Below are 22,308 nucleotides of genomic sequence, written 5' to 3' on the forward strand. Positions count from 1 at the left end.
TCCCTGGCCGTTTTGACGTCATCACTTTCAAGCCCTGATTATGTAGCGTTGGCACGCTGGTGATCACACAGCTGCAGCGTGAATCCCTTTCAATGGTATGTATTGGTCACGCGTGTTACACCGCACCCGTACCCCGCACTTGCAACTCTGTACCGTGCTTGCAGATCCATGGCATGGATAGTAACTAGTCTCACTGCGTTCAATGTTTCATATTGACCTTAGAAATATTAGTCTAGACCTTTTGCTGCACTTTCAACCACCTCTTTTACGCCCATTGCCCACACTGTTATTCAGCTCCTTCTTCTGCATAGAATCAAATGGCATTCCTTGTGCAATGACTGTGGCCCACACATCTTACTGTGACCTTTCTTCTTCTACTCTACGTATCCCCTGGCTATAGGCTAGCTTACTTACACTAACAATTCCTCACCCTATAAAAGCTGCTGTTCACAATTCTCTACAGTTCAGTTAGAAACTACAGTTAGAAAGGCCAGTTAGAAAGGCCAGTTAGAGATACCAGTTAGAACCTTCTTTATGTCAGTTTAGAGTTAGAGTCAGAGTTAATGTTTACAATGTAGTCTCCCACAATTACAACTACAATACACATGTACATATCTCCCTGAGATCAGATAAGTCTGCAATATGTATCTAATAGTGACTGAGTACGAGGTCAATATAGAAAATAAAAGCCGAGTAAAAGACCGGGGCGAAGCCGAGGTCTTTTACGAGGTTTTTATTTCCTATACTGACCAAGTACGAAGTCAATACTAGATTTATCACGACCAACAGTCGGTATTTCAAATCAAATTCCTCATGAATCCCGGTTTTATGATTGCACAACCGTTCTGTCCCCGGGGAAAATTGCGGAAAAAAATCGCAAAAAACGCGGGGAAAAACGCGGCATAATATGGCATAATTTGCGGTGAATTTGCGGTAAATATGCGGTGAATAATATTGATGTGCGGCAATTTTCAGTGAGTATGTAGTGAAATCAATCAGTTACAAGTCTCTGGTGTAAGCACTCGTCATATTTGAGTAAAAAGCCGCCACGATGAGACGTTGCTGACCGAACAGTGCACTGTGTGTACGTGTAGTGCAACAAAAAAGTTCAAAAAACGCGGGAAAATCGCGGAAAACGCGGTCTTTTAAAAAATCGCAAAAAACGCGGAAAAAACGCGGCCGCGGAATTGCAATTTTCCCCGGGGACAGACCGTTGCACCACCACCTACTCATGCAGTGACAATGCTGCCCTAGGCACCGTTCAACTGCGCAACCCCTAAGCAGTCAAATAGAAGCAGTCAATACAGCCCTAAGCCTCGGCTAAGGAGTGAATTATGCAGGAATATTTGACTGCTTAGGTATGGCAAAAATCTATGTGAGTCAATACTAAGGGAGTGATAATGAAGGATACTGAGCACTCCCCACAACAAAACACATTCTGAAATAATTATTGAAAGTACCAAATTCACGATCAAAAATAAAATTAACAACACAAAAAGCACTCCTGAATGCAGATGATGAATAGTGAAGAACACAGATGATTGAATTAGTAAACGAAGAAAGACACTACACTGTACTATGAGAGTGTAGTCGGTTGATGGTCCATGCTTAACTTAGCACACCATGGTTTCTGCCACTGCACTGCTTTCCACGGCCATATGAGCAGGCCCTGGGCAAGCTATCGTGTTGTTGGACTTGTTGCGCTTCTGTCTCTGCACACGTGCAAAAAGGTACAGCTCACAAAGTCCGGAAGAAACCATAATTCCGCCGCCAATCGCTGCGGGTAGTACATAGCTCCCACTGATATCGTATAGCCAGCCTGCAGGATATCACATCAACACACACACACACACACACACACACACACACACACACACACACACACACACGCGCGCACACGCATACACAGACACACACACACACATGCACACACACACACACACGCACACACACACATACACACACACACACACCTTGTTGTCATGCATACAGAAAACTTACTTGCTTTTGCAATCCCCATCATATCAGCCTAAGTCCTTGCTCATAGGGGTAAAAGTTGGATTCGAGTATTTTATTGGTCGCCCAGCCCTACAAATCGGATACGAGATGCTGAAACTGACTTCAATCTCTACTCAAAATACTTGTTCTAAGCTAGAAATACGGTTGATTTCGTAAAAACAGTGAAACCTGCCTAAGCCGACCACTCATTGGACTTTACAACTGCGTTCCCATCTGCAGGTGGTCTTCTAATACCAGCCAGGGTCAATTGACTGGAAATATTTTCTCTCAATCCTAGTTCTAGCGGCTTGTCACAGAGACTATCAATGGCTCTCTAATGTACTCAAACTGTGACTCCAGCAAATATCTTTCAAGTGGGTGAGAGAAGAACTGGTATACAGTCAACTTCACTAATAACGACTGCGGATATAACGACAGAATTTCCATGCCCAAAGCAAAGTCCCATATATAACGACAGAATTTCCATGCCCAAAGCAAAGTCCCATCCAACTGTAATACATAGAATGAGACTTCGGGTATAACGACACTTCGCGAATAAGGACACTTTTCTGATGTCCCGCCGAGTGTCGTTATAAGCAAAGTTGACTGTAGTTGTTCATCCCTAATTTTAACAATGGGATAACAAATCAATACAAACCACATCCGGTATAAAATGCACCCCCCACCACCACCAACACATCTGGCATCATAGTTCTACATCAGATCTTACAGATTTTCCATATTTGGATCTTTTGACAGTTCGCATTGTACTTGTGTCACCAGTGGGTATGGAACTCAGAAGCCGGAAACATATTTTGACTTCTGAAATTTTTTTGGTTGAACTTTCCTAACATTAATTTTGCTAAAAATTCAATTCTTGAACCCAGTTCCACAATTGGAAATGCTTAACATAGTATTCCGAATATAACAGACGCCAATCGGACTCATCATCTCACCAGGAATGTCCAATATTTATAGTAATATCTGCCTAACTTTTTCTTTCATTTCAAGCCTCAGGCTTGCTGCACATCTGCGTTTTCAATGCACACCTCTCACCTGCAGCAGGTGGACCACATAATACAGAAATGGCCGCAGGCAGTAGCATTTGACCGACGGCATGTGGCACCTCTTCCTTTTTGACGATCTCTAGAAGCGCGAGTGGGCCGAGAGCATTCACCGCACTTATAAGGAAGCCATAGAGAGTGATGAAGTAGCGGAAGCCGTCCACCGTGTTCACCAGGGCACTGAGGCAGCAAGAAAGGCCGACCGCGGTGCTTATCACACCCTGCATCAGGATGGGCGACACTGGCAAGTATTGCACAGTCAGGCCAGCTGACAGGCCGCCACCCAACCAACCAGCTCCAACTAGTATAACCTGAAGGAAGCTTTCGTCATTGCTGCTACCTATGTGCTGGGACCGATGTCTCTACAAACGGTGCAAGAAAACAGATGACACACAAGGCATAAGTCAGAATATAACGAAGTTCCATGGTTTGTGAGAGTGTTGGGATTTTATACATTCTTACAGGCGCGTGCCCCGTATGGGTTCCTGGGTGCCCGGAACCCCCCCCCCCCCCCTTTTTCGCTCAAAATGCAGGATTTTGCTTCATTTTTTGAGAATTTTCCCGGGGCAGCCCCCCCCCCCCTTTGAAGGGCACCGGCGCACGCGCCTGTTCTAAATGGTAGCATTGAGGTTTGTGTGGATTTTTAGAAAGTTCACTAAGAATTATTCTTCGGAAACGTATCTCTGAGATAAGAATGGTCTGATACATTTTCATTCTGGCAATAAAAAGGATCAACTGTGCACTTATTCTATACAAACATCAAGGCTAAGGTGGCGGGTAAGGTTCCATGAATATTTTCTCAGAAACGTTCTTGGAACCTTACCCACTACCTTTCCCTTGATGTTCGTATAGAATGAGTGCGCAGCTGATCCTTTTTATTGGCATAATTAATTTCTCTCCACACAGGTTACATGTACATATTTTCACTTTCCATTTTACCACTCACCGCTGTCACAATAGGGACAAAGAACATCAGCGAAAGTAAGAAGTAGACGATGACTAGCAAGATGAAGTTAAAGTTGCGATACAGCGATATACCACGGATAAACGATAGCTTTGTCTTCTTCGCAAGACCCTGCAGCGTGCCACATGGTCTGGATGTTTCAGATAATGTAGATCCTATGGTGCTCAGGTCCTTCGTCTCTTTCCCTTCGGAACTACTGGATCCGGTTGCAGAGCTTGACTGACTCGTTCTGGTTTGTTTGTATCCATCTGATGATAGCTTACCAGGTAATATGATCACTGTCAGCATTGTAGCAATGCTGGTGAAACCCAGTACGCGATAGTACCACTGCCAGCCACCATACTGGATAGCTGACCGACCAGCCAGTGCAAGGTATACTACACCAATTCCACTCGTGCTAGATGCAAATGCCATGAGCAGACACTTGTGACTTGAGAAAACAATATCAATGACTGCTACAGGCAACGTGAACAGTAAACCACCGCCAAGTCCGGAGATCAAGCCACGTGTGATGTACAATATATACAATTCATTGGCAAACGAGCTTCCCAAGCTTCCAATGGTGAATAACAGCAAGCCCAGGAAAGCTGATTTCCGGGCTCCGAGCACTTCGAATGTGATACCATCCAACCAGCATGTGCCAACACGCACGCAAGTGTAGATAGATGCCACCCATGCTGCATAGTAACACATCCACACACATGAAAATAAACACATACACACGCGCGCGCACACACAAACACTCACACACACACACACACACACACACACACACACGTGCGCACGCGCACACACACACACACACACACACACACATGCGCGCACGCACACACACACACGCACACACACACATACACACAAGAAGAGAGATAATTTGAACAGACCAGCATTGTATACCACATCCACCAGGCTCGGAGTTTCAAGATCAAAATGTCTACCAAATCGAGCTGCGAGGCTGGTTCTAATTTCAGTTTTTTTTTTAAGATTTAGCACGGTTTCCTTCTGTATCAAATGTACGTGCAAGGAAAAATTCCAGGTTGATTGATGGCCTTCAGCTCTACATTCCCGGGACTTGAAGTATTTCCTTGGAACAAATAGTTTTGGGACAGAGGACATCGTGATTATATCGTGTTCATTTTGCTAAAAAATCTGCTTCTTACAGGATTAAATAGCCTGATTTCTAACCAAAGCCTATTTTCACTTTAGGGGCTCGAGGGTTACCGGTTGTTTACAAAACGAAAGGTTTCAGTATTTGTTAGCACCCGCCCGCCCACCTTTTCCTCAGCTAAAATAATTTCAAGAAAATATTGACGCCAAATTTCGGCACCCAGAAGTAGCTGGGCGAGCGCCAAGTGCATTCAAAAATTATATTCAAAACGAATCTCCTAAAACCCAGCCAACCCCAAACGAAAACCTTTCGTTTTGAAAACACTATTGGTAATGTTGGATGGCCTCTTAGATTTTCGGACCCGTTTTTTTTTCAACTGAAGAGTTCAGCTTAAAGGGGAAGTTAAGGCAAAAATTAAAATTTCACCAGTTGTAGTCTTCGGGGTGCTGAGTCGAATGGTCTTGGTCCGAGAAAGCTGAGACGCTTCTTTCCTACTTGAATCCCAATCAAACTCGCGCACTTCCACCGAAACTGGGTGACTGCGCCCTACTAGATGGGGATTTGTATGCAAAATGTCACTAAAAGTGCCATTTCGTTCTTATAACAGTATGGATGACCGCGATTGGCCCATATGTTGTAGTCTTTTGGACGCCGAGTCGACTGGTTTTGGTCCGAAAAGGCTGCGATGCAGCGTTCCTCCTTTATTCCCAATCGAACATGGTTGAACAAGCGGTCACGTGCTCCTGCGTACACCAGTCACCTGGTCACCGTGCCTGCAGGGTACAACTTACTAACCTTTTTGACCTTTTTTGGGTGCAGTCCTGTCACTCGAGTTGAACTCGAGTTGAACCTTGGTGTGAAAGTTGTCGCCTGCTGGCGTGGTGACCAGGTGATTTGGGCACCCAGGAGCACGTGACCACTTGTTCAACCATGTTCGATTGGGAATAAAGGAGGAACTCTGCATCGCAGGCTTTTCGGACCAAAACCAGTCGACTCAGCGTCCAAAAGACTACAACATATGGGCCAATCGCGGTCATCCGTGCTTTTATAAGAACGAAATGGCGCTTTTAGTGACATTTTGCATACAAATCCCCATCTAGTAGGGCGCAGTCACCCAGTTTCGGTGGAAGTGCGCGAGTTCGATTGGGATTCAAGTAGGAAGGGAGTGTCTCAGCTTTCTCGGACCAAGACCATTCGACTCAGCACCCCGAAGACTACAACTGGTGAAATTTTAATTTTTGCCTTAACTTCCCCTTTAAAGGAAGCCATGATACTCAACATGGCCACCTCTCACTCATGTAACGGTCTTCGTGTCCAAGAAGACCAAACGAACTCAACAATTTAGCAGTGTTCCCATATTCCTGGACTGAAGTATTTCTGAACTGCATTTCTGTGTAATGAATCAATGCACACCCAGTACGCTCAACAAAATCCTCAGAGAAATGTGTATTTATCTACATTGTACATTATCTGGGCTACTGACCTGTGCTGGATGCACTAGATCCGAAACCTCCACATGCTGAATCGGTCACTGTTGATTGAGATGGAGTAAGACTAGCCAACGGTATGACAGTTACTGTGTCCGTTACTGCCTCTCCACTGCCGTTCTGCTGCCCCCGGCTTCCTGATGGACACGGGTCAAGCAATAGCTCGGCATAGGAAACGCTGCTCGTCAGATCGCTGCTGAAGCTCACGCAGTACAAGCAGCATAGCGACACGAACAGGAGAAATTTCCGACAAGCCTCCTTCCAACCACGTTTCAAAATTTCAGCTTCCATGCTGTTTGCTCAAACGCTGCCGTTTACTAGTAGAAGAGAATTTATATCTCACCCCGCGTGCACCTGTTACTCGCAGCACAGTAAATATTGTGGTAATCCATTGCCCTTCGCCTCCACTACTCGATTGGTGTTATTTATACCGTATCGCGGTTTCGGAGAGAACAACTTTTCGCACACGTCTCCACACACCGCTATCTTTGCCATCGCCTCAGCCCTGAAACAAAGACACCGCAATCCGCCGCAAATTGACAATGATAACACCTGTCCTTTTCTCCCCTCTTGCCGCTATCGCTAGTATTACCGGTACAGTCATGTATATTGTACTTAGTACTACTACTAGTACTACTACTAGTACTAGTAGGCTTCCAGGATGCTACTGCTAGAACAGGTTTTATTATTATTAGTGTTCACAGCGCTAGCATGCACCGTAGTAGTACTAGTAGTAGTAGTGAGTACAGTTGAACATCGATTATCCGACCACCTCTGCCGGCTCTGGGCAGACAACTGTCAGGCGGTGTTCAGATAAGGCAAATGTTCCGGATAAGAAAAAACTGTCACTCACACACTTTCAGTGGTTATTACTAGCCGCACGACCTTTTTACTTTTTACTTTTCAAAAATTTCGTATTTTTTGAATGGCTCACTACATGCACAGTGCGTACTCTACGGCACGTGCGCCCAAAAAAACTGTTACGGATAATTGAATGGTCGGATAGTCGATGTGCGGATAATCGATGTTCAACTGTAGTAGTAGTAGCAAATAAAAGCGTGTCCTTCTGAAACTAAACTGGCGTGGCCGGCCTGTCCGAACTATTCTTAGTAATCTTACTACCTACTTCCGAAGTCACGTGCCTCATTGTAGCCACTGAACTCTCTGCTCCGAGTGCTCTCACCGGACTCCAGACTGGCCAGAGTCCAGAGCTCACTCTCTCACTACTATACATTATCACCAGTCCCTTAGTATTGACTCGCATAGATTTTTGCCATACCTAAGCAGTCAAATATTCCTGCATATTTCACTCCTTAGGGCTATTATTGACTGCTTATATTTGACTGCTTAGGGGTTGCGCAGTTGAACGGTGCCTAGTGCAGCATTGTCACTGCATGAGTAGGTGGTGGTGCAACGGTTGTGCAATCATAAAACCGGGATTCATGAGATTATCGTTCTGGAATTTGAAATACGGACTGTTTGTTGTGATAAATCTAATATTGACTTCGTACTTGGTCAGTATAGGAAATAAAAACCTCGTAAAAGACCTCGGCTTTTATTTCCGTACCTCGTACTCAGTCAATATTAGATACGTATACAGTATACATTGTACCAAGAGTCCATAACCCCCCAGAGTGTGCAACTCCAGGTTGGGGTCTGGCGCAACGAAATCCAAACATTGCGTCATCCGGTCCCCGGGCAAGCATGGGCGGATGGGGCCATGTGCATATCTGGTACATGTAGCGGGGGTTCCAAGTTGAAGGTTGCTTTGAAGCAAGCCACGGAAGTGTCACGTAAAACGTTTGCTCCACGGGCTATGCAGTGTCAGCGCAGAACGGCTTTGATTTCACAGTCACAGAATTTTTTTATTTGAAGAGAGTTTCTCTGCTCGTTGTCTGAAAAGCTTGTACTGTATTGGGAGAGTTCGTGACTCCGGGATAGCAAGAATAGGCATGGATATAGATTTACAAGATTTGATGGAAATAGCTCTTGGCACACGGCATGAAGACCCGATCGATTTCGAAGTAGATGTGCTTCAACCTGCTCCTCAGTCCCATTTTGGCACTGCACACTGCACTCCGGCGACAATGGGGAGCGCTTTGCTTTAGGTTCAACAGTGGCCATTGTTCTTCTCTTATCGGAGAGACACTCAAAAGAGAAAACTGTTCGACAACTCTAAAATAATTCTTTGTGAACTTGAGCCTTTCCAGGCGTGTTACGTACAATACCTGGCCGTGGATTCGTAAAGAAAGACCCCAAATAATAATTGGGCAAACGGGCGAAGTAGGTCCGGGCCAAACTTCCCATTTCGTCATAGCTACTCACTACATGACGTATGAAGTTTGGATTTCGTTGCGGCACTGATTTGTGCTGAGAAGGATCACGAGTTGCACACTCTGGGGGGTTATGGACTCTTGATTGTACATGTACTTGTCATGTCACTACTATGGAATTTTTATTATTGTATTACAATCATCAGTACAATGTACATGTACGTATGACACACTGTGCCGATGTGGGCCGGGTTGTAGATTCTACGTAGATTGGATCTCCCGGGTTTCGGCACCACGCTGTGGGAAAACCAGTGCACCCCCTGACACTGTACACCAACGCACACCGGCTTCTTGGAGTAAGTTACTAAGTACTTTAGTTGAAATACATTATCATGATTATTGTGGAAACTAACATAAACAAAACAAAACAAAACAAAACAAAACAAAACTACATGTACCATGAGTTGAGACCAGTTCAAAACCAAAAACACAAACGGGCCAAAGGTGTCCGAGCAAGGAGCCACTCCCTCGCTGCGCACGCTCTTCGTGCAGCAGGACGTCCGCACAACGTCCACATGTACCGCGGAGTTGTAATGTCATTATCATGAGAGAATCAGTCAGAACAAGTGCATACACTAACAAGTTCTCCGATCCTCTGCACAACCGTCTATGTTCTCGCTCATGTTTGCCCCCTTTCTATTCGACGCAGTCTCCACAGCAACAAAAGATAAAACTCGAGAAAGTACCAAGGCATCTCTTTCCCTATGACTGGTTTGTGCGGAGCCGTTCAACAAGGGCACAAGTCTCGCTACCTGCAGCTCGCACTGTCCAGTTTACAAAATCCCCTTTGTTTCATTCCTATTCTGACTGGCTCAAGCCATCAACATGATCAAGCCTCGCCCACCACTGCCACAGCATGTCTCAGTTTCGCCAAGTTGTTTGTACTGAATTGCGTTTTCCTGCAGCACTCACGCGTGTTTAGCTAAACAATGTAATAATTATTTCCGGCTTATCTCACCTTTTAAAATTGGCTGAGCTTTGTTTTCCTCCCTGTTCCTTTCTTGGCTGAGCTTTGTTTCCTCCCTGTTCCTTTCTTTCCACTGTTTTCTTGTTTTCTTTTGTACTTTTAGGCCACACCGTTTTTTATCTGTTTCGCGTCCCCCGCGCGCATGTATTTCACAGTACAGCCAGAGTTCAAAAAAAAAAGGAACAACAATTTTTTTTTGAAAATGCAATACAAATTTAATGCAAACCGGGTTAACCCAGAAAACCGGAAAATGTAACTCAGCAGCAGTACGCAGTGTCAGCTCACACACATGTCATGTACATTGTGACATGTACTACATGTGTCAACAGGGAGTCGTCAAATAAGTATTTTGACGACTCCCTGGTGTGCAATAAGCTGGGCCGCAAGTCACACAATCATCATGCATGCCGCCTGTGTTTGGACCACAAGCATGGCAGAGGGGATCGATACACTCATGTAATCTGCTATTCATGTACATGTCAATGTACATGAACAGTGCCGCGTCGCTTCACTCTGTACACAATTATGTACAAATGCAATGCACGTACATGTACACTGGTTTTTTTTGGATGGCTTTTTTATTTTTTTCGCCTTCCCTCATTGATTTCATCGAATAAGGTGACGCGAAACATAGAAAAAAACGGCGTGGCCTTACCATGGCTGGTTAATTCTGGGCATTGGATGACTACTCTGCGCCCCCAGGAATTTGATTTGGCTACTGCAGGTGACCATGGTGATATCTACATTGCACATGTACATGTAAACCCCCAACCCCCTCCCCCTTCCCCAACTCTCCCCTCCCCTCCCCCTTTTCAAATTAAGAACTGCTATGAAAGAATGCATATACAACTACATGTACAAGGACGATTCAAGATGAGGCACTTTTCAGAAATAGGGGTCCGGAATAGAAGAATAAGGTTCTGTGATATCATCATATAACCGAGGCATTTCTGGGGTGCTGATGTAATCGTATGTCCTGAATAGGCCTGTCAAGCTGTGTGGAGGATATATAAAATTAATGTACATGTAGACAAGAGTGTACCACTTCAGTACTCCAAATATAGATTATACTCGAGTACCTATAATCATCATGAACTCTGTGTCATGGCAGAGTAAACCAGGATCAGACCGTTGAGATCTACTTTATAAAGCTAGTACTGGAGCTGAAACTGCAGGACTCACTGTTGAGAAAAAATGTAATACAACAAAAAAATTTGATTCCAAGTCATGCTTACTTACATAGCAGTTTCAAATCTACCTAATTCTTCACTGTAGACGGGAAGTACGGCGTCATGCTGGGGATGGAGGGAAGTTCTAGCATCTGCACTCTCTCTTGGACTGTGCCCGCGTATTCTTTGCTGCTTGGCATAGCTGATACGCTGGTCATCGCTGTTCTCCAGCCTCTGCTCAAGGCCATCACTTTCCGGTGCGCCCGTGGACATGCACTCAGACCTCCGGGCTATGACCTGTTCACACGGCAGGCAGGTGGATGATGTACATGTGTCAGGCTTAGGATGACGTCCAGTGTTATGTGCAGATGCAGCTTGACCATCGATAGGCAATTTGGTCGCAGCCTCATTCAGTGCTGAGTGAACATCAGGAGTCGAAAGGGCCATTCGAGTCAGCGCTTCGTATATCTCTTCGGCCAACGCCGCACAATCAGGATTGGTCAGCCCATTGGGAAGTGCAGCAAAGGTATTGGCCTGAGCCGACAGAATGGCATCTGTGTGCAGGCCAGACATTTCCTGCACATGTTTGACACTAACCGGATGTAAGCCATTGCCCGGGTCATCTACAATGACCGTCACAAGCAGATATGGCGCTGCTCGGTTGTCACGGCGGCAAAGAAAGAAATCATGCAGGGCAAAATCAGACTTGCCTTCTTGACGAGGCAATGCACCAATCTTCTCTAGATGCCCTACTGATTCCTGACTCAGGAACGCCAGAAAAATGTCGAATCCATCTGAGCTGTTGTGCCCATGCTCGTGCCGAGCCACCGACAAATCTTTGAGTCGCTCCGCCATGCTGCCCAATATGAATCCCTTGATGGCACCATAGCTCTGGGCGTGCTCGTGCTCATGCGGATGAAGGGTCAGAATGTTCATCACACCATCGTCCCTGTTCAGCCTCTGTTTCAGCAGCATGTGTGTATTGAGACACCCGGCACAAGGAGCTGCAGCAGGGAAATAGTTAATGCACGGCATTCCAGAACAAAGACAGTTGGCAGACCATCAAAAATTCCTTTTTTCTAATAAATCAGTTGGAGCCCATCATTCCTTTGGCAAATCATGAAATTTGAAAAGATTGAAACTTGAACGATGGCTTTGGGGAGAATATTGCCATCGCCATGCATCAATGTGTGTGGAAATGGTTGCCATCATCACCAAGAATTCAACTAGGGACCCGCAGGCTTCACGTTCAACCTGCAATGCTGCATGTAAGCTTTGACCGAGAGAGCTGGAATGCACTTCTGTAGACCATGGCTCATGAATTCCAGGGCAAACATGGTAAAATCAAGGATATCCGTACTGAGGGAGTGTCCATAACCCTGGTGCATGGTAAAAAGTACAGCTGCCATGGCACAACACATAACCGAAGCTTACGAATTGGTGATGGATGAGACGCCTGCAGAGCATCAACGAGAGTCTGGACTTGCGGTTTGACAGCCGCTGTTGATGCAGAGTGATCATACCGGATCTGCACATACGGGCTGCTACAATACTTCTTATACTCTGCCTGCGTCAGTGATGTCGTTTCGTCCATGCACTCATTCAACGCCAGTGCCACAACATCGTATGGGTAGCTTCGCTGCTTGCGCTTCTCAAGAACACACTGCAAGAATCGGTACTTGCCAATGTCGCCACTCGTATATTTTCCTTCGTATTGCAGAATGAGCTCTTTGGTTACCACGACGATCAGGATTTCACACGCTCTGCCGGTTTTCTTGCTCAGTTTCTTCAGTACTACTTTCAGTCTTGGCTTTGCCATGGAGAAGAAGTTAGCTACAGTGCGGTCGTGCTTTTCAACACCTTCCACGTGAATCCAGGTCAAGTAGCTTTTCATGCCGCTGTTTGTGTTTGTGAAATGGTGATTGGTTGGATGGTTAAATTCCTTCCCTGTATACAGAGAAAAGAAAAGAACCAGAAAAGGATCAATATCATGATGATGATGTCACCCCCTCCCTCCCCATACACACGCATACACGCTTGCTTGGAATGAACGAAATTTACCAGCCATAATTGTCACTCATGGAAGGTTGGGAGGTCAACCAGACGCAGATTGCCTGTCTGACTGACAAAAAGAGACCAGTTTGGCCAGAAGGAACTTTGACAGCTGGTATCCATACCAGTGGGCAGTGGCTAAGCGCAAATTGGTTCATGACCATGAATGGCAATGGTATGCATGTACAAGTATTGCTCGTATAGTTCAATATCTACTTGAGCTATTTGATAGCAATCGTGATAACATGAATACAGCAGAAAGTTGTACGTGTACCATACTTACAGGCTCGTTGGCTCGATACACAGAATAGAAGTCCTACAAGCACCAGTGTACCAAGGATGGCTCCAATAACCATACTACTGACACCGCCATTGTCACTGCCTGCCGTTGTACTGCTGTTTGAACAGTCTGCAGGCAGCAAAGAAAACAGGATACGGAATACACCGTGCCGTTCTTAGCTTCTTTTGAAAATCGTGTCCCTAGTCGGCATATCTTTGCTTATTAATTCGAGTACTTGGCTGGTCTAAACACATGCCTCTGTGATAACAGCTTTCTGAGTAATTGCAAACACATCGTCAGACCCCGCGTGAGAGGCTACCCGACTTGACCCAGCCAGGGATACCCTGGACAACATTTGGATCATCCAGCCCACACTTAGCCAGCAATACACCTGTCACAAGTTGCACTTTTCCTGCAAGCTTACCCGGTGGCACAGGATATGTCACACTACAGAAAGGTGCAATCTGTCCAGTGCCAGAACTGAGAACGCAGGTGCAGTTCTCCTCCAAGCCAATGGGATGCGCCGGCTGCCAGGACTGGCACGTGCGGTTCACCACTTTGCGACTGCGAGTGGCCGAGGAACACGGAGAGCAGGCTGACCACTCGGACCACACTGCGCTGTTGTCTGCAATCATCAAATCGAATACCAATGCAGACAAATAGCACATCTGTTCATGGTCACAATCATGCATTCAAAACATGCTAAACAGAAGTAATTGGGAGGTGGAAGAGTAGAAGGAGGAGATCGACAACAACAACAGTGACGATGATGCCGAAGACAAGAATGAGGAAGGGGAGGGGAGGAGGTAGTAGATGGCAGAGGGGGAGAGAGCAGAGTATGTGATACAACTGGACTCTCATACCCTCCCAGCCGCATACATGTAGCTAGACGACTACTTTCCAGTCCTGACAAGTGACAACAGATATCATGATTTACCTGAAGCTCCCGCACAGAACAGTGGACTGTGCACAGCAGTGGAGAAGTGAGTGGGCATGTACCTGCAGTTGCCATCCTTGTAGGATGCCGTCAACTGAAGTTGGATGGAAAGCACATATGCGTGCACACGCACACACACACACACACACACACACACACACACACACACACACACACACACATACGCACACATGCAAACACACACACAAACATCCACACACATAATTATGTAGACACAAGAACATGGTTGAAAAATAAACAAGAACATATCTTGCCTATCATCTCGAAATGGAGCTGACATTTGATGAGTCCCATCTTTACATCACAAGCGATTTCTTGTAATCACAGTGTAAATGCTGGTGTGGTTACAGATGAGAGAGACAGTGGTAGCAGTACACTCACCCCAAGTGTCCACCTCCTGCCAATAGGAAGGTTGCACAGATAGAATGTGTTCTTCGATTCCTATGAAACAGTGAGTAAGAGTGAGAGAGAGAGAGAGAGAGAGAGAGAGAGAGAGAGAGAGAGAGAGAGAGAGAGAGAGAGAGAGAGAGAGAGAGAGAGAGAGAGAGAGAGAGAGAGAGAGAGAGAGAGAGAGAGAGAGACAGAGAGACAGTGAGAGGGGTGGAGAGAGAGAGAGAGAGAGAGAGAGAGAGAGAGAGAGAGAGAGAGAGAGAGAGAGAGAGAGAGAGAGAGAGAGAGAGAGAGAGAGAGAGAGAGAGAGAGAGAGAGAGAGAGAGAGAGAGAGAGAGAGAGAGAGAGAGAGAGAGAGAGAGAGAGAGAGAGAGAGAGAGAGAGAGAGAGAGAGAGAGAGAGAGAGAGAGAGAGAGAGAGAGAGAGAGAGAGAGAGAGAGAGAGAGAGAGAGGGATGGAGAGAGAAAGACAGAGAGAGAGAGAGAGACAGACAGACAGACAGACAGGATAGACATGCATACACACAGGCGCACACAGAGTAAAAGTAAGTAAGAATGGCTCTTCTGATTTCTTCACAGCTCTACCTGCATGCATGTAACATTGATTTCCTACATCACTGTGAAAATATAGCAATGCATTATGATACAAGTACAAGATAAATGAGCCTTTTTACCTTCAAAACACATAAATCTGCTCCTCTTTTATCCACTCCTCTATTTCCAGTTCCGTCACTAGTGTAGTCTACAAATTGTCGGCCTCCCAGGGCTAAAACCCATTTCGGCCTCCCAGGGCTAAAACCCATTTCGGCTGCATCAAATTTTCGGCCTGTACTGCTGCCACCTGTATACACTGTCACACTGAACCTTGCAAAACAAAATTTCGGTCGCAACAAATTTTTGCCCTAGCATGACCAGGTTGAAAATAGCCAAAAATGGATATACGCCGAATGTTTGTTGACTTACAGTAACCAGTGGGAATAGGTTGGAGCATACTCTGCAGTAAACACACTGACGGTGTACAGTGTTACAATGATTCTTTCAGGTCCTGGTTCCCTCTGCCATCCAACTATATGTCATGAAAACCAACACGCGTAGCTATGTGAGGTCCGAATGTACAGTGCTGGTCAATGAAAAGGTCGTGTGAGTCACGTTTGCGCCTTGCACCGTTTCGTGGCCCAGTCTTGGCAGGTCTAGGGATACGCAGCACCCGGCATGTGTTCGAGCGACTCGATCGTATTTCATTGAGCAGTGCTGCATGGATGCAGCTAATGGGATTTCGGTCTTTGACCACTTGGTGGTGGGTCTGATCATCTACTCACCTCCCACCGTTTAGGCGCTGCATCTGCGCCTTTGATCCTAGAGGGTGGTGGCGTTCCCACGACGGATGCGGAAAACTGGGCTTCCAGCCGAGTCTCACGCGAACCGTGAAAAATATTTTTTTTACTGCACACTGTGTTTATGACTTACAAGGACTTGAACGACAACGTCTCCATCCAGGGTATCCACGGGTAACTGAGACGATCTGCCTGGCGGGCAGCGCGCATCGTACGATGCCGTGATCGCGCTGATGGCTGAGACGTTGAAACGCAGTCTGTCTTCGTACAGGACGGTCACCTTGTAGGTTTGCTGAACGCCGTGGGGATAGACATGCGCTATAGTGTAGCTGACTTCCGCACTGTGGCTACTGGTGTACGTACCGGAGATGTTACCAAGCATTGTCTGATCTGACGGTTTCACTGCGATCAATCAACAACAAGTCAAGGTAAAGCACACATGAATCATGGCAAAACGTTATCAAGCATCTACTTCTACGTGTACTTTGGCACGGGTGAAAACTGAAAACAGGTGATAGAGTACAATCCGGTGATCTGAACAGTGATTCCAGTCAATGGCTGGCATTGCAGCTAGAAAGGCATTAGCAACCGTTAGACATTGAAGACATCAGTCCCCCTTTCGTAACTCTCCCCAGAACAACCCCCCCCCCCCATCCCCTTCCCCATCTCCAAAGCAGGGCTGCAAGGGGTAGGGGTTTGGTCGGGTAATGGGTTCGGGTATTTTTATCCGGGTAGCAAGGGTGCCCTGTCGGGTATTTTTTGACACAGTTTCTTCTATGAGTATGCATTTGCACAACATGGAAAGTGTACAGTAAGCACGTATCGGTGCTGTTTACATGCACCGTTGCAAAAACACTGTACTCCAATTACCTGATCAGGTTCTCAGGAACAAATTGCTACCCTACTACCCAATCAAATTACGGGTAGCACGGGAACTCTACTACCTTTTGACATCACTAGTCCAAAGCTACGTAATAATCAATAGTCTACTTTTTCATTCAATGTTGTCATCTCCTCACTTACGGCAGCACTTCTGCATGCAGTACTGAGGCACACAGTCCATGTCCTCGCAGCCTGACAAGTACATACACACACACATACACACACACACACACATACACACACACACACATACACACACACACACACATACACACACACACACACACACACACACACACACACAAACACGCACCCAGTGTTATACATACATAATGCACATGTAAACCAACACATGTGTGCCCACATTCCCCACTACACCACAAAAGTTCCATTCAAACACAAACAAGACTTAGTGTTCAAATATCAGAACTTGATTACAATCCAGAGACTGCACCAACATGTTCCAGCCAACCCTGGCCTGAGCAAGTGCAGATTTGATGAAATGCCCCGCTGCGCAAATTCCCAGCGAATGCCCCGCATTTGATAGAAATGCCCCAGGCGGATCCTGTTCCAGGTTTGACCAATCAAACCCGCACGCACCTAGATTCAATGTGCAACAAGCATGTTTCACAGACTCACTTCTTAGGACAATCGACGACTTCACAGCCAGGGCACTGTCATTGATACTTGACTTGGGCAGCGGGTAGGGCAGAACCTGAAAGTACACCGAGAGCAGATACAGATAATGTGGTATCAAGGAGCTGCGCCTAGCAATCTGTGGTGATAAACAAGAGGGTTACTAAGCGAGAGAACATGATGAGAATACAACCATGAACCATGAACCAAAGATTTAGTATGCTCGCTCCTGCCATGTGAGCTTACAACAGTCTAGACGTGTGACATTATCATACATCACATTACTTGAACTTAATTCTTCTTTCTTTTTTCTTTCTTTCTTTCTTTCTTTTTCCTTCTCTTGCCATGGCTTCTGCCATTGGATGGTGAAAAAAATAAAAAATAAACCAAACATACAATCAATGTGACGATGACAAAGAGCCAAGCTCACCTCGTAATCCAACTTCACGCTGTGATCAGTCATGCCATAGCCGGGTGCAAACAGATCACTGAACGGATTTCTGTTCATGTCCTTAGTAGTGATATTCCAGTAGGAGACTCCAGGTGGCCGCAATACAGCAAGTAGAAGACGTCCTGCTCTTCCGGCCCTGGGAGCAGCTCTGAACTGAAAGATGCAAGCGCGTGCGTCGGAATCTGTACGGGGTTAAAGATACCAGCAGTGGTCGTATTCACCACATAACTTTCAATGGTGTACTTGCAGTCAATGGAGAAGCAAAGAAGCAAAGAGAATCTCTTTGTGATGGAATGATTATTATGTCAGAGTATATTCACAAAGAACTGCAGATGGTAATGGTGAATTTTCCCCTTCAACTCAAAGGGGGTGTCTTGGGGTCTGGCCGGCACCTCTGAAGCATTTCGACATTTGGAACCCAAGTGTCAGTGCTTTTTATTGATTCACGGCGTACCTGAAAAAAAATGAGTGGTACGGTCAACACCGTAGTGACCGTAGCGTGTCCGACGCCCCTGACTCTTAACTAGCTTTATAACTACAGTACTGTTGGAGTGTTGTAGATGTCCTGCTGCATGAATATGAATGTGTTGTGCAATAATTCATAACTCACACATACCGGGCGGAACATTGCAGGTGAGACGGAACACTCTCATGAAGCCAGGATCACTGAACTCCACCGCGGCCATGGCACTTCCCGACGGCGCATGCAAATCGCATGATGAATGCGTGGCACGCACGCTGTTCCTGTAGGACAGCTGCCTAGCGTAAAGGAGGCCTTGGAATCGCAGTGGGCTTGGTGCACCGCAGATTGATCCTAGAACATACAGGTCAGTGATGGGAAACATATACCAAATACATGTAAATAAATGGAAATTTTATTATCCATCTTTTATTTTTGTTGATTACTACGTCCAATGTCCGCTTCACTGATTCTGCTGATTGCCATAATAAAGTTATTGTCTGCGCGCCGCTTATACATACCAAATACATGTACATCAATGATGAGTATAACTTTCCACACAACCCACTTGCGTATGGAGTAGTCGAAGGTCTAATGAAGAACAGAGTCATCTATTTGTTCCATTACTGCCGGGATTCACAGAGAGTTCAAGTGAGTTGTCGTGTATAAATGTGAAAAGGAAGTTCCTGATCTACATATACTCAGCAGAAAAATCCAGCATTTCCACAGTTCCGTATTGGAATGAGCAGTGGTGCATTCTAGTTTCGTCTTGAGAATGCGACCGACCCACAGTTAATTGCGAACACGTGGCCTGGCACGATGGAAACATGGATGCAGCGAATGGGATTTTCGGTCTTTGACCACTTTGCTGGTGGTCTATCTACTCACCTCCCTCCACTTGTGGAGCTGCTGCGCCTTTCGGATCTTTACAGGGTGGTAGCGTTCCTACGGATGCTGAAAACCCAGTCTAGCTGAGTCTCAAGCGAGCCGTGAAATTTAAAATGTGACTATTATTTGAGACTAACGCTCAGAAATGGACTCACCTTCAGCAGATGTCGAGGAAGTAGGAGGCACAGCTGCACACTGCAGCAGCTGAATCTGCATGCTTAGCAGCAGCAGCAACGACACCGCCATCCAGGGCTGCATCGCAAAACAAAAATGCTACAACCATTACTGACTTGTAGTTCTACTTTGAAGTACCTTGGAATAAATCAAGTAATACGGTCAGACCTCGCTTTTACTTGTAATTAAACCGCACACATTCGTTTTCCACAAAAGCATCCGGATAGGCGAGGGAGCCGGATAATCGAACACACACACTGTATGTATTGTATGCATGACATATGCTGTAAATCGGTAACCAACGATTTTCTTCCGGATGGCGAGGGATCCCGATAAAAGAGGACCGGATAAGCGAGGTCTGACCGTAGTTTGAGATAGCATGCTTGATAACAGTGTGCGGCAAGGGCAATGCCAACACACCCAAGAGGTGAGCATTCCGATGCCAGTGTTAGCCATTTCCGAAGGTGGAAGGTGTTGTGCGCTTGCAGGTGCGTAGCCATTCAAACTCTTCAATGCCACTGGCATTGGCAAGGCCTGGTTTAAAATACTACATAGGCTAAGACTAAACAAGATAGATTCCATCGTGTATTGCAATAATGACATCAGTCAACGGGCACTTAGGATATGAATTCAATGCTGCATGTGTTAACAACGTCACACCATGAAAACTACACAATGTCATATGCCGTACCAATATGCACATGCAATCTTCCATACTGATGCACGTGCGCACGCACACGCACACACGCACACACACACACCTATTCTCTCCCCCCCCCTCTCTCTCTCTCTCTCTCTCTCTCTTTCTTCCTCTATCTTGCATCCTGTACATGCATCCGGGACACTGTGGCATGCCACATAGATCTCACTCCAATACAATGAATACGATGTAGATTCTGGCACAATCACCCCAATCCACAAAATCACTTTGCGGTGCTGGCAAGCTGTGCATGGCTGAAGTCTTTCAAACGGTGTTATTCGGCCACATCGTTTGGGCGAGGAATGTGGGGAGGAGGGGCTGTTTACATGAATGAAAGCCATGGAGTCTGACCAAGTTTGTTACTTTCTTAGTTCCTTTATACTGAGAGTCTCCAGGGTAATTGTGTCGATCGCGAGTATGCACCGAAAAGGCTTATCACACAATAGCGAACTTCTGTAGGTGTAAAAGTAGACTGTGTGGTAATTCATTACGAGTATCCGCGGCGCAGCATGCCGTTATCGCTCACCTTCATTCCTATTGAGCAGAAGCACATGGACAAGGCGTCGATCTTAGCGATTCCTTTCGGGTCACTGGATCTTGGAGCTAGTTGGTGCGGCGATCAATGGCCTTCCAATACTTATGTTCATCATCTCCTATTCTCGGTTGTCAATCTCATACTCATGGGCCTTTCCTGCAGCGAGGTTATCAAAATGTTAGGTACTTATGGAACGATGGCGGGCTCACAAAGTCTTCAAACCACGAGCTGCACTTCGTCGCTAGAGGTTGTACCAGGGGTCACATAATATCACTGGCACTCCGGGAGAGAGCGGTGACGACTGGCGCAGAGGCATGAACCACCTCGCGGAGTTGCTGCTCCGAATGACTCGGCTCTCCAGGCAGTTCCCACCACACTACATGTAGCACTTAGCACTGTTTGTTTAAACTGGCAAAGGCCTATCCGGCTATCGTGCACACCCAGTGGACTATCTCCTGCTTCAGCAAGCAATATCATTGCCTTCAAGTAAGAAGTGAGTTATTGTTTTCGCCAAAGCTGGTGTGGTCGCGGAGATGCAACGGCGGCTACATACATGAGTCATGACTGTAACTACACCACCGTACATGATTGTTTGTCAAATCTAGCTACCACCAGGTCAGGGTAGACCTACTAGTCTAGTACTTTAGTAGTATCCATGCCATGGTGGGGACACTTTTGGATCGTTTGTCTTGATTTTGAGTTTGAGATGGGGTGAACTTTCTGACTCCAACACAGTCAGTAGGCCATAGGATCTATTACTGGTGTGATATGGACGAAAGACTTCACGCCCGTGACCAATCCGGTCTAGTCCCTAGGCCTAGGCCCTGCGTTCTGCATTCGGGATCTTCTGTCAGTTACGGGCGAGACATGACACATACTCATTGATAATGGACAGCTGAACGACCGCAGCAACAGAGGACTCGATCCAGTGCTCGGTTTCCAAAACGTCCTTTCGAACTCTGCGGTCGAGGCTGGCATTCGAAAGAGTCACGTCGAGTCGATCGAGGATCTGTTGTTGTCACGTGACGTGACTGGTGCATGATCATGCCACTCATGGTGATCTCACTATGATCATGATCACGTGCGGTTTCGGACATCAAACTGTCACTAGCCATACTAGCTATCCTGTCCCCGCATGCCAATGGCAGTGGACTGGTAGACCCAGGTGCTCGAAGTCCGTACATGGTATCCTAAGTTCGTACGCCCATAATTTCATGTTCTGTTATTGTATTCGACTCAAATATTTTATGGAGAGGACAGTGTGGTATGTTCTCCTCGCGTACCAATTTTCAGGGATCTACGATAAGCAGAAGTCCCATACCACGCGAGTGGGTTTTCGAGTGTCCATACGAAATACAAATTGGGTTACATTTCATGCAAAAATCAACTTTGCCAAGACCGATTTCGAACGGACACAGCGTCAAACGGACCTTCACTCAATCATCAAGAGCCAGCTTAGAGCTGACAATGGCCAGAGGA

At 46.2% G+C, this 22,308-nt stretch overlaps 2 protein-coding genes across 3 annotated transcripts; both read right to left on the reverse strand.

The window, feature by feature from the left end:
• Nucleotides 1-1,302: 1,302 nt before the first annotated feature.
• LOC135809918 (monocarboxylate transporter 12-B-like) lies at nucleotides 1,303-7,147 on the reverse strand. Its single transcript, XM_065323367.1, has 4 exons — nucleotides 6,618-7,147; nucleotides 4,009-4,703; nucleotides 3,055-3,424; nucleotides 1,303-1,819 (listed from the first exon to the last, which is right to left on the reverse strand). The coding sequence occupies exons 1-4, from the start codon at nucleotides 6,910-6,912 to the stop codon at nucleotides 1,614-1,616; spliced, it is 1,566 nt and encodes a 521-aa protein (XP_065179439.1). The 5' UTR covers nucleotides 6,913-7,147; the 3' UTR covers nucleotides 1,303-1,613.
• A 3,641-nt stretch (nucleotides 7,148-10,788) lies between these two features.
• On the reverse strand, nucleotides 10,789-21,276 carry LOC135809913 (uncharacterized). 2 transcript variants are annotated; one of them, XM_065323359.1, is made up of 13 exons: nucleotides 20,821-21,276; nucleotides 19,576-19,672; nucleotides 18,683-18,886; nucleotides 18,052-18,254; nucleotides 17,625-17,700; nucleotides 17,127-17,177; nucleotides 16,237-16,505; nucleotides 14,762-14,821; nucleotides 14,360-14,453; nucleotides 13,847-14,047; nucleotides 13,426-13,551; nucleotides 12,525-13,037; nucleotides 10,789-12,094 (listed from the first exon to the last, which is right to left on the reverse strand). In XM_065323359.1, exons 1-13 carry the CDS (start codon nucleotides 20,845-20,847, stop codon nucleotides 11,157-11,159), a joined length of 2,859 nt encoding a protein of 952 aa, XP_065179431.1. In that variant the 5' UTR covers nucleotides 20,848-21,276; the 3' UTR covers nucleotides 10,789-11,156. The 2 variants fall into 2 exon arrangements, with proteins under 2 accessions (XP_065179431.1, XP_065179432.1); XM_065323360.1 differs by having other exon boundaries at nucleotides 18,689-18,886; nucleotides 20,821-21,275.
• Between the last annotated feature and the right edge of the window lie 1,032 nt (nucleotides 21,277-22,308).

The sequence above is a fragment of the Sycon ciliatum genome, chromosome 2 (assembly GCF_964019385.1).
Source record: "Sycon ciliatum chromosome 2, ocSycCili1.1, whole genome shotgun sequence".
Taxonomy (NCBI): Eukaryota; Metazoa; Porifera; class Calcarea; order Leucosolenida; family Sycettidae; genus Sycon; species Sycon ciliatum.

Bases quoted from the DNA above. Each gene is read 5' to 3' on its own strand.
- LOC135809918 (XM_065323367.1), bottom strand. From the start codon at position 6,912: ATGGAAGCTGAAATTTTGAAACGTGGTTGGAAGGAGGCTTGTCGGAAA. The intron at 4,704-6,617 runs GTCAGTAGCCCA...GTTACTATGCAG, and splicing joins ATCTAGTGCATCCAGCACAG to CATGGGTGGCATCTATCTAC. The intron at 3,425-4,008 runs GTGAGTGGTAAA...CACCGTTTGTAG, and splicing joins TTGTCCCTATTGTGACAGCG to AGACATCGGTCCCAGCACAT.
- LOC135809913 (XM_065323359.1), bottom strand. From the start codon at position 20,847: ATGTGCTTCTGCTCAATAGGAATGAAG. The intron at 14,822-16,236 runs GTAAGTCATAAA...ACTGTTTCATAG, and splicing joins ACGTTGTCGTTCAAGTCCTT to GAATCGAAGAACACATTCTA. The intron at 12,095-12,524 runs GTAAGCTTCGGT...TCCCTGCTGCAG, and splicing joins GTCTCATCCATCACCAATTC to CTCCTTGTGCCGGGTGTCTC.